At 35.4% G+C, this 13,032-nt stretch overlaps 2 protein-coding genes across 4 annotated transcripts in view; one reads left to right on the top strand and one right to left on the bottom strand.

Annotated features, from left to right (window-relative positions):
- sr (zinc finger domain-containg protein striped) overlaps positions 1-13,032 on the top strand; it is a 571,748-nt gene that overhangs the window by 501,405 nt on the left and 57,311 nt on the right. The window lies entirely within an intron of this gene.
- Positions 6,449-7,606, bottom strand: LOC141390556 (fibroblast growth factor receptor-like 1). Its single transcript, XM_073963505.1, has one exon. The coding sequence runs from the start codon at positions 7,511-7,513 to the stop codon at positions 6,449-6,451; it is 1,065 nt and encodes a 354-aa protein (XP_073819606.1). The 5' UTR covers positions 7,514-7,606.

The following is a 13,032-nucleotide window of genomic DNA, read 5'->3' as shown; positions in this document are numbered from 1 at the left end:
GGTTGTTTTTCTTTTCTTTCGTTTTTTCATAGTATACTGTTTTTTCTGGGGGAGGGTTACTAGCCCGACGCCCAAACCCAAGTTTTGAACGTTCTTATGGGAGAACGCGCGGCACATGTTAGCTCACTACCTTTAACGGGTGTTAAAGGCAGTTCCCCAGGTGACACCACGGGGAGGTCAGTGTCCACTTGAGATGAAAGAGGGACCACGATAAATCCTGGGCTTTGCCATGTTAAAACCGGTCAGGACCGTTGCTTGGTATCATCCAACCCCTACGTTGCTTGGTATCATCCATTCCCTAACACCAGACGGTTATTACCTTCCAGAAGTGAACTAATACAGACAGGTGTTTCAAGAAGGCAAGTTTTTCTCCTCCGACTGACTTTTTTGTGGAGATCATTGCAACAGAATTGTAGCAACTGCGTGGTGTTTGTTGTTGTTGAGGTGCATCGTACACTGACGAGGAAGTTGGAAGCAGCAACATAACTCCTATCACAGTGGTCTTGGAGGCGGCATTAGCCAGAGCAGCCTCGGAATGAGCCTATTTCCCCCTTATATCCATTACATGTGGTGGATAAGGTCTGGCAAACAGAACATATCCATGGCCCAGGGTTCCTTTCTATGCCTGCGCGGGCCAAAAGAGCTTGGATCACACATTCCGGTAAAAATTGCCACTTCCACGGCGAATCAAATACACGAACACACTGATTTTCGGTATTTTGAAAGTTTTAAACTCATTATCCCTCCGTCCCGGCTGCAATTGGGAATATAGTTTTCATTGGGGGGTATAAAACTAGACATTTGTCGGTATAGGTCCACATCTTCATATAGCCTACATAGAAGGGTACCTCCCGTTTTTTTGGTATTTTGAAGATTGTGGCCGTAATATCCCACCGAAATGGGTGTAATTTGGCATAGAGTCTTCGTTGGTGGTATAAAACAATGAGCCAGAAATTTTTAGGAATAGGTCCACGTCTTCGTAAAGCTCCCATAAATCGGTCATTCGGGATTTTTGGTATTTTGAAGGTTTTAGCGTCATTAACTAACCGAAACTGATGGAATTTGGTATTTAGACTTCGATGGGAAGAGAAGGGACGAGAAGAGAATTATTAGAGCCCCCATAAAAAGGTACCTCCCGATTTAAAAATTTTGTGAAGGTTGAAACGTCAATATCCAGCCGAAATGGCTGAAATTTGGTATTTAGTCTTCGTTTAAGATACAAAACTTTCCACCTGAAATATACCGGTATAAGTCTACAACATCATATAACTTTTTTTTTCAAGTGTTTCTTTAATTTGACGGTGTAACAAACCTGCCGCTTTTCTCAACAATTATTTCCCTGAAGATGACTGAAGAATACAGTCGAAATATTGGAAAAATAAAAAGAAAATAAAAATTAAAACCCCAATTCTTTTAATTTTGACTTTAAGCCAAAAGAACAAAAACGAATAAAAATTAAAGACAAGTCAACAATAACAACAACACATCACATCATATAACCCCCATAGAAGGATACCTTCCGATTTTCAATACTTTGAAAGTTGATGCCTCAATATCCAATCGAAATGTCTGAAATTTGGTATATAGTCTTCGTTGAAGGTACAAAAATCTCCTCCCAAAATTTGTCGGTATATGTCCAGATTATGATACCGCCCCCATAGAACGGAACTGTCGATTTTCAGTATTTAGAAAGTTTTAGCCACCATAACGGTCGTTTTTAATTTTTTGTATCGTCAACAAAATTAAATTATTTTTAAAAATTTTCTATTCGATCACTTTCGCGACATTTTAAACACTTTCGATGATACATTCAAACACAACAAATTAATTCCATCCGAAACAATTTGCAATATTATTAGTAGAACGAACACCAATTTCATTTTCATGAAAATTATCCGATGAGTGGTGGCAAGGAATAGCCGACAGACAATGTTTTTTTTTTTTTGTTTTCTTTTTTGGCAAAATTATTGGCAATTCACACAAGAATGTACACGCTTTGGCGCTCATCTGCCTTTTTCAACAATTTGCAATACAAAGTTTTTGCATTAATTAATCGGCCAACTGCCATTGCACATTATTCGAACATTATTTTGAATATTTAATGGCATATTTGCAGGCAGCGCATTGAGTGTCTTTGCAAGTATCTGTTATTATCTGTCTAGAAAACACAAAGTATATTTAAAATTTTCAGTTAACTTTTGTTTAGATTCGATAGCATTACATTTGTGGTATGCGGAAGACATTCTCGGATGCAATTTATATAAACTGTTTGGATTTTACAATTTATTACGGCAATATTAACCAATTTTATAAACATTTAATATTTATTAATATAGTGGCTAAACATTTTATTAGTATAGGGAACAGTTATGGGCCATTTTATATGTGTTCTCTTACTATCTGATGGATTTTAAAACCCAAAATAACCCAATTTGGAAGCATTACAAATATGATTTTTACATTGATAGTTTATGCCAAGAAGCTCCTCCTTGAAATTCAATCATCACTTTTAACTTTAAGTTAACCGGAACGCTATTAATCTGTTCGGTAAATCTAAACTACAACAAAAGGGGACTTATAATAATGGGGGAATATCTGTAAATATTACTTGAGAGCCAATAAGGGCTTAAGTAGGTGACTGCCGCTTCATCAAAAATAACACCTATGCATTTCTATTCCTGTGTGTTGTATTGCCTTAACCGCTCCTTATTCAGGAATAATGTTGCACATCTTACTCTAGATGCCTGTTTTCTAAAAAACCTCAGCTTTTTAGGCCCTCACTATTCAATACTTCAAAAACCGACCCACTCTATTTTACAATATGCTATTCCAAATTCATATTTGGTTTGTTCCAGTACTGCGAGAATCTACTAATTTTTACTATTTTTTCCGATAACATAAAGGAAAAAATGTTATCGTAGTAAAAAATAGTAGCTTCTTGCAGGTTCTGGAACAGAGCCTATATCTCTCCATATTTGTTGCAATAACAACAACTACTACAATAATATTTTAAAAAATAAATAAAAAATACACAACAACATCAAAATGACTGAAAAGCAAATAAACCGACAACAACAATTGAACAAAAAAAACATTGTTTGCCGTTGTTTTTTACAACCAATGCCAGCCTATTGCTTTTGTGTCAATGTTATGTGAAATTACGAGAGCCAAAAGCAACAACAAGCAATACAATGGAACCTAAAGAGGTGGAGTTAACAAACAATTCAAGCGAACCAACGGCAAATACAACCATTTTCAACGAACCCCAACAAAACAATTGAAGTAATCATCTTCAAATACAACAACAATACATTGCTCTCATTGCCATTACTTTATATGGCAATAACAACAATAAGACATTTTGAAAAAAAATTGTTATTACTTACAATCTCTCAGAGCAGCATCATGTCGTCTGATTATCGTTTGTAAAGATCTTCTTTCAAGTATTCGGTAGAAGGTTATTAACAACAATGGTAACACATACATTCATATTTACAAAGATGATCATAAAGTAGGGGAATTTGTTTATTTAACAATATCAAGAAATTTAAAATTATTGCAAAACTTCTATTTTGCTTTTCAAAATACAAATACTATGGGATTAAGGCTTATTCCCATATTCGTTGTTTTAATATTTTATTTAAACAACTTTAATTTATTAGCGGGGAAAAATCCACGATGTTTACCAAGGGGTAAGGCAAGGAAGACTATAGTTTATTATCTCGCCTCAGATCCTCATCACTTCCCTTGTTTCTTCTTTTTCAACAAGAAACTTTTTATAAGTGTCAATTGCTCGCTCGAATAGTCAAATACTATGTGATTAAGACTGACTATTTTGAAAAGCAAAATAGATGTCGTCATTCCAAATAAAAACGCCAACCCTCCTAATTGTAAGACCGGGCACCGTCAAAGTGTGGTTTATTGCTGTCACAAGCAATACCAACAAATTAGTTATGTGTTTTTCGTTGAGACTCAACGAACGCATAGCAATGGTTTTGTTTGCAAGTGAAGTTGCTCGAGTTTAGGTAGTGCCAAAGAAATTCTCGATCAGAGTGTTTCTTTGGACACGTATCTATTTTAGGGAGCAATTGACACTTCGGTATAAAAAGTTTCTTGTTGAAACACAAGAAACAAGGCAACTGATGAGGATCAGTGGCGAGATCCGAAACTATAGTCTTCCCTGCCTTACCCCTTGGTAAACATCACAATTTTTCCCACTAATAAATTAAAATTGTTTTAATAAAATATTAAAACAACTACTATTGGATTAAGCCTGACTATTTTGAAAAGCAAAATAGAAGTCGTCATGCCAAATAAAAACGCCAACCCTCGTTATTGCAAAATATTTTTCAAATTTGATTCCCGAATTACCAAAGAAAGTTCTTAATTTTTGCACTTTTCTAATCACTCGATGCAGTAAACCGAAGTTAATTTCCTATATGTATAGTAGAATATGGCTGCCACCTGGTGTAACTGGTTCGATTACCAAGACGGACAACATCACATTTTCAACGGTGGCAAACATATCCTTCAGCGTAATGAAGCTACTTTACTACAAGTGGTGTCCTCAGAAATGAGCGAAGTTTCCCTTATGAGGGAACTTTCCTTTATCCCTTCTGGAATGTCTGTGGGAATATACATAGAATGTATACAAAAATTTGAGTTTAGGACTGATGAAAAAGTCTTAATATCAAAACGTGGACCTGGACGTGGACAAATTTCTGGGGGAAAGTTTTGTAGCCCCAAAGAAGACCAAAGACCAAATTTCAGATATTTCGGTAAGATAATACCCAAAATCGGCAGGTAGTGTTCTATGGGGCTATATCAAAACGCAAATTATTAGCTCAATGCGTTACAAACGAAAAAAACATAATATGCCCTCCATATTATGTTGAAAATTGTAGAAAGAATTAGTCGACTTTACCGATAGCTAAACATCTGACTTAAAACAGAAGAACGGCGTTAAGTTCGGCCGGGTCGAACCTGTTATACACTCCACCACTGTTTTCTTCTTTATATCCTCTGATTAAACAAAATACCAAATTACAGCAATCTCGGTTCGAAAATTTGAAAAAAAAAAACATCGAAATACATAAAATTAGGCAAGACCGGTCCATGGATGGATAGTTTTGTGCAAGTAAGTTTTCTAATTTCTGGGAGCACAAAATTCCAATTATGAACCAATTTGGTAGGAAAATGTAACTAAAATCCTCAAAAAAATTTTAAATTGGGTGGTACCCTCACATAGACGTGGACTTATGCCGTCTGATTTTTTGCAAGGAATGTTTTGTACCTGTTATACATAATGTTTTGTACCCCTGGCATCAACTTTCAAAATATCGAATATCCGTGAGTGCCGTTCTATGGGTCTATATAAAGACCTACACCAGCAATAACTGGTGGATACCCAGCAAACAAAATGCGGGATGTCCGACACATCGGAAACTTTTCGGAAGCAAAATCGTTCAGATTTCTTTCTTTCGTTACGATTTTGTTCCGATTTCGGAGAGAATATCGGATGTAAATTTCCCTTCGAATATGCTAATGTTTTTCTTCCGATTTCGGTACGAATAATAATTCTGAACGAAATCGATCCGACTAAGCTCCGACATTTCGTTCCGAAATTACGTCAACAACTACATACTTCGTTACGATTTCGGATCCGACGACGGACGTATCGTCCGAATTCTGTTCCGATCTCGGTACGATTGCTTTGCTGAGTAGTTTTATACACCCGAACGAAGACTAAATAACAAATTTCAGCCATTTCGGTGGGATGTTGAGGCCACAACCTTCAAAATACCGAAAATCGAAAGGTACCATTCATTGAGGGCTATATTAAGACGTGGACCTATACCGAAAAAATTCAGGTGGAATGTTTTGTACCCCAACGAAGTCTAAGTACCAAATTTCAGACATTTCATTGGGATAATGAGGCTGAAATCTTCAAAATACCGAAAATCGGAAGGTACCGTTCTATGGGGCTATATAAAAACGTGGACCGATATAGCCCATTTTCAATACCAAACATCCTAGGAATAATAGAAACTTCTATGACAAATTATAAAGCTGACTGATGGACGGGCTGGCAGACGTATGTGGCAATTTCGACATAGAATTGTATGCTTATCAAGAATATATATATACTTTGCAGGGTCTCCAACGAATATTTCGATGTCTTACGAACTGAATGACAAATTTAAATAAACTCTCTATATGATGGTGGAGGGTATAACAACCCAGCAAAATTTTGGATCCGGTAGTCATTACGTAAGCCTTTACAAAGTAATGTAAGCAAGCTTCTTTTCGCATTTAAAAACTACTTGACTAAATTCACAAAACAAAAGTTATATGAAAAACAACTAAAAAAAATTCATTCTTCTTTGGCACTCGATACTACGAGTATTTAACACTTATGGCCTAACTTATAAACTTAGCAGATAATTGATTATTTTCTTAACATACGTTGATGATCGCTTGAGAGGAGTTCCTCTGAGCGCCCATTATCCTCACGGCAACGTTTGTGGGCTAAATAACAAATCCACACGGTAAGTGGCAGTATTGCCAAACCCACCGGCATTAGAAAAAGTAGCCAAAATTCACTAGGATCACTGGTGCTGTTGGCATCATAATCCTCCGGTTCTTCATTATAATCTGACCAATAATCCACCACAGATTGAACGCGCAAATATGCTTCAAGCATGCTATGACCCTGAACTGTAATCGGAACACAGGCATAATAACCTTCATCTTGTGGTTGTACTTTATTTAGAATAAGTTTACTCAGATAAATGTCGCGACCAATGGCCTTTTCACGGGCCGACGTTAACAGTTCATATGCCCGTCCATTATAGTGGACAATGGAATGTAAACTTTGATGATAGTCATTGTATTTGTTGTCGTCCGGTAGACGTCTAAACCATTTTATGGTTGGATACATTTCACTATAGACACGGCACTGAAATACGGCCTGAGAACCCAAAGTAACGGAGTTATTCATGGGATAATCATCCAAGAAGTCGGGAACTATTTGTGGAGTATCTCTTATATCCAACTGATAGATTCGCACCAATTTCACATCCACTATATTACTGCCCACATGGGGTATCACCGTGCATTTGTATAATCCCGAATATTTTTCGGTAACATTTTTCAATTGCAAATCGGGCTTGCAAAAATTGTCTTCACATGGCAATTGTGTCCAATCGTCTTCATTCACAGAATGATAGCAGTTGGCGGTGCCACCAGAATTTTCACCGCATTGCATAAAATACCACAGATATTTGATTTCATTGTCTTTACTTTCACTCATAAGACCATTTGTACTGCATTGGAGGGTTATATTTTGACCAGTGATTTCTTGGATCAGTTCTGCATTCTCAGCATAATTACCAAACACTCCCGCCGCTGCAGGTTCAAGTCCACCATGTGTGTTTAAGAGATATAATACGATAGCAAATTGAATGGAATGTAACTTTAAAACATTTTTTGCAATTTTGCTAACCATTTTCATTGTCAGTTTGAAAATGCATAGCGAAAGAAGAGAGTGCAGCAGCGGCTTATTGAATGTTGTTGTTCTTCAACGTTCTGAGTTGTAATGTTTTGTCGCCTTTTCTATATCTCGTTTACAAGTAATCTGAAAAGTAATGGGTTACTTCTTAAAAAAATTACAAGGTAAACCTACTTACTTTACTCCTCACTAAGTAATGAGGACGGTGGCACAGTGTGTGTGTGTATCCGACTATAAATCCTAGGGTTGTGTGTTCAACGCTCACCGTCGGCACGCGAGTTTTTGACAAAAACAAAAACTTTTTGTTAATTTAAAAATTACAGTTCGTGGTGCACATGTGCACTGCACATTTATGTTCTTAAGCAACCCTTAATGTTCGTGTGCGTAGCACAGTGGGTAGTGTCTTTGGCTAGAATTCAGAGGGTTCGTGTGTTCAACTCTGACAGAGAGCGAAATAAAATAAAGTAAAATAAAAATAAGAAGTGTGATGAAATTAAAAACAAATTCTCCAATCATCTGTTCTAAAAATATATTTTTTTACCTTACTTTTCAACTTCTATTGGCTACAGAATAACTAGTTATTCTAGTGGTCATAAAATAACCAAAAACTGAGTTCGACATGTCCTTGTAAAAATAATGGGGAAGAAAGGGGATTTGAGAGTAATTACGGCTGCCAAAAATCACTTACGAAACCCTTGATTTTGGAAGGACTTTTTTTGCTGGGAAAGTTGACCTAAATTTACATACAATGAAGAGATCCCTAATTTTAAAATTAAATATATTTTTCGTAGGTGACAAAGGAAGTTTTGGGAAGTAAGATTTAATTTTTAGTTGGTTACAGAAAGATTTTAGAGCTTTCAGGTCATTATGTCAGGAAGCATGGACATGTCCCGACAAAAATATATCGCTGCAATCAAAATCGAAAAGACTACCATGAAAATTTTAAAACAATTTTCGACAAATCCTGAAACTTCACTTTGGTGTGGGAGGTACCGGAAATATTTGTCCCATATAATACATCTTCAAACATAAAGGTAATTTTTCATGAATTTTTCCAAAAAATCTACCAAACTTCTTGGTCGATTTTTTTCATCTGAAAGAGCACATCTTAATCTAGTGTCCGAATTTTTGTATGTGGTTATGTGGCAATTGGCCGTCCACGAAACCTTTTTTAAAGCATTATGCGGTGCCAACTCTATTTCGAAAACTAATTAACCGATCGTCATATATTTTTGTGGGTGTATTTAGAACATAAAGGTCTAGTCCTTTGTCTATCGTCTTAATCTAGAGTCTGTTTTTTTTTTTTTTTTTTTTTTTTTTTTTTTTTTTTGGAAGATATTATGTAGTTTTGTGGGAAATGGCCGTCCACGAAACCATTTTTTTGTAAAAGCATTTTGTAAAGAAGGTACACGAAGGAGTGATCCGATATAGACCTTCTTGGAACTTGATGTACGTTTGAAAGAAATTTTACAATGTACAAAATTTCAGCCAAATCGGATATTCAACTCCTAAATTTTCGTGCAGTTTTCAGAGCTTTTGGGTGATTGTCTCAGGACGTATGGACTTACACTCCAAAAATAATTTTACGGTCCTAATAGGGACCGCCAAGACAACCAGCTGAAGAAAATCAAAAAAATCCGAGTCAGGTTCATACGAGTACACTGCACTTTTGCGACAACTTTTGAAATTTTGTATGGGGGATACCTGATGGAATGGACCCATATTCGAAATATTACGATGTGCAAAGTTTGAATCAAATTAGTTTGTCCCTTCGAGAATTATCGTGCTCGCCATTTCGATGAGGCACATTTTTGATTGTATCAAAGTGGTTATACCCTCGTGAGACTAAAGGCTAAGTCCATATATACATTAGGCAATTTTCCTTGCGGCAATTGTCAGTATGTCGTGGATAGAGGGTGTTGAGAGGCAGAGGGCTACCATATGCCTCACCTCTCTCTCCATCAAACTGACAAGGGTATAAAAAACTGTTCAAAACACAAAACAAAGTGACAAAATTCAGGCACGGTTTGGAATACCTTTAAACGTATTGGGCTGTCTTATGCCTGATTTAGACTATTCCTAAATCCTCCACTGTATTTAATAAATCCAGTACAAATCAGCTGATTTTTGATCATGTATACATACTAGGGTTATGACTTTTTTACAACCTCATATCCCTGTATCATAGCGTTATGAGTTTTGCCATAAGATTACATAAAATCTTAATTATAAGGTGATTCGGTGAAAAAACCTCACGCACAAAATAATTTTAAAATTTGAATTTATCAAAATTATGGACAATTTTTTGAAGTCATTGAAAACAGATATATAATTGAAAATAAACTTTAGAGCCACATGAGATAATAAAAATAACATAACATTTATTTCTCACTATTTTTCTTCAATTCTGAGAATCGTAAAATTGTTATAAACGCTTTTATTCAAAAATAGAATTTTTTAACAAAAAACAAAAAATTTAAAATTTTTTCAAAGTGACTTTATATTTGAATGAAATAAACGTTATTATAGTTATTAGTAGGCTTATATTTATTAATTCGTGCAACAAATTATTTTTTGAAAAAAATTTTTTTTCATTTCACACATTTTTTCAAAAAATAATTTTTTTAAAATCGATTTGTGCGTGAACTTTTTTTTATATTTCAATGGAATAAACGATAGCATAGTGATTAATAGGCAAAAGTTCATTCATCCCTGCTACAGGAAATCATTTTTGAGGAAAAATGTCAAAAAGTCATAACCCTAATACATACACTCCGGTTCATCTGTATAGAACCAACCAATTTTGCCTACAAATACCGTTATTTTGTGGACATGCAGAGTATATAGTAGCCGATATTTTCAATACCTAACCTGTTTCACATATGCGTTATAACGGTACTTTTTACTAGCTTTATGAAAAAATGTCAAAATATTGATATGTTTTAATGGTTCACTAGGATAGAACCACCAAAAGAATTTGCACAAATCCTTTGTCAGACGAGGGAAACTTTTACAAAAAACTAAAGAAAAAGAAAATAAAGACCGTGAGTGCCCATTGCCAACAAATATTGAGCAAAAAAATTGTATTAGGGTCTTGGAATATGATGAAAATCGATTCTTAGAGCTCAAAAAGGATTCTTATGAAGAAATCGATAGAAACAATTTAGAAAGTCAAAATTCTATACTGAATTGGGTTCAATATTTTCAGACTACATCAAAAGTAAAAAGAAGTCACATTTAATATCTTTATAAGTCCGAAACAGAAGAAATATGGTAAAGATAATTCAAATGTCTGTCTCTCCAATTCAATGATTGATATTTTATCTGTGGAAAATGAATGAAAATCGATGGGTTCAGCGCAGCTTCGTTGGCTGTGGACATCTATAGGTCTAAAAAATAAAGAAAATCCAATGGCGGAACGCTTCATGTCACCATCATGGCCTTGAAATTTCAAACGATCCCAAGACGTTTGATGTGTACAAACAACTTAGTGATAGGGGCATCCAGAGGTTAATTTTATGGGAAGAAAAGTATTTCATTTTGATGGTTTTGAAGTTTCCTCTGATCCATTATAACACAAGAAAGAGAATCTTTGTTCTAAATCAAAGCCCTTGATGTGGACATAAAGCGTTCAGCAGTGGGAATTTTGATATTTTTCGGAGCTGCACATGTCTGAGAGATAACTTCAGCCCCAAATGTCTCTACTTGGAATAATTGCGGATAATGAGGTAAACCTGTCGTTTAATTCAAGCTGACGTTATAGAATTTTCAGAACCTCAGTAATGTGTTAGATGGCTCATAGACCTTGTTAGAGCATCTGGCGTGTGAGAATCCATCAAGGCCTTGAAATTTCAAACGATCCCAAGACGTTTGATGTGTACAAACAACTTAGTGATAGGGGCATCCAGAGGTTAATTTTATGGGAAGAACAGTATTTCATTTTGATGGTTTTGAAGTTTCCTCATGGTTTGTGTACCGAAAAAATATTTCTGATCCATTATAACACAAGAAAGAGAATCTTTGTTCTAAATCAAAGCCCTTGATGTGGACATAAAGCGTTCAGCAGTGGGAATTTTGATATTTTTCGGAGCTGCACATGTCTGAGAGATAACTTTAGCCCGAAATGTCTCTACTTGGAATAATTGCGGATAATGAGGTAAACCTGTCGTTTAATTCAAGCTGAAGTTATAGAATTTTCAGAACCTCAGTAATGTGTTAGATGGCTCATAGACCTTGTTAGAGCATCTGGCGTGTGAGAATTGTTTGTTTCTCTTTATTTGAGGTTCTATTCAGTTTCTTTCAGTGTATGTTATCCAAGAAACGTTAAGTGTTGAAATCGAAATAGGTACAAGCGTTTAGTTTTTAATTGTAGCTACGAACACACACTCACTAACAAGCAGTCGTATGACGACGACCTATGCCTCTTCAAGTTAAGTTCACATCCCACTCATTGTTATTGGTGGAAATCTAAGCGAGACGACAAATGTAATTGTGTGGCTGAATGAATGATGAATGTTTTGCTGTTTGTGTTTTACCGCCAAGTAATAGTTTTTTTTCTTTTTTTTGCCTTTTTCATTGTTAACTTGAACTAGCATGAATGAATGGCAAGCAACGTTCAAACTATACTTCGGTTCGGTTCGCATGAAATAAAATGAATTGAAATGAATCAATGAAACGAACGAACAAGTCAAACGCTTGAACACAAAGTAAGAAAACAACAACAACAACCTTTTGCAATTGTTTGAAGACCATTTAAGGTAACCTGGTGTTACCTTTTAAGATTGTTGTTTTGAGCTTCATTCATATTAATTTTTTCACTGTAAGTATTTGTCGTTCGTTCATTTGTCCAATGACGCAGTCTCATTAAGAGTACCCCGTTTCTTGTTGATCAGAAAGTACTTTATTTAGTCAAGAGCAGCCAGCGTATGATTTGAGACACGTAAGCCAGTAAGCAAGAAGTGTGACAATCGAAATGGCGTTGATCATGATGAAATAGATGATAACTTATTAGAAATGATAATGCCGATGATGCTGAGTTTGATAATATAGGTCATTTAATATTTTTGATCCAAAACTAATTGATTGAATCATATATTTGAGATTATTTGTCATGGCTATCTACCTCAATTAGGATAAAATCTGATGTTCAAGCCAATTTTCCCAAAAAAAAATCTAAATTGGGAACTCAGTCGTTTGTTTCTTTGCCATTGCAGTGTAACTTACGAGGTGTGTCATCATCTTCTTTTAGCCACTATCGCTGAAATGTAATTTTTTGTTCATGGCTATTTGAAAAACGCCCAAGTTCAGTTTTTTGTTTTTTTATTTTGCTCATTTGTTGGATTTGAAACCTGTAAGACGCGTGCCATATGTCAATATTTCTTGCATGTCAATCCATTGAGATATTTTGTTGTTTTGGTCGCGCTTTTTAAATATATTTTGTCTGTTTCTGCCCCTACGCGTAAATTTTTTTATTGAAAACACTAAGATTGTGTTTTTTTGTTAAATTTCATTTATTTGTTTCG

This window comes from Musca autumnalis, unplaced genomic scaffold (assembly GCF_047663935.1).
Source record: "Musca autumnalis isolate F117 unplaced genomic scaffold, ASM4766393v1 scaffold_1, whole genome shotgun sequence".
Classification (NCBI taxonomy): Eukaryota; Metazoa; Arthropoda; class Insecta; order Diptera; family Muscidae; genus Musca; species Musca autumnalis.
The sequence above is the reverse complement of the archived record's forward strand: the minus strand, read 5'-3'. Positions and strand labels throughout refer to the sequence as shown.

Bases quoted from the DNA above. Each gene is read 5' to 3' on its own strand.
- LOC141390556 (XM_073963505.1), bottom strand. From the start codon at position 7,513: ATGAAAATGGTTAGCAAAATTGCAAAAAATGTTTTAAAGTTACATTCC.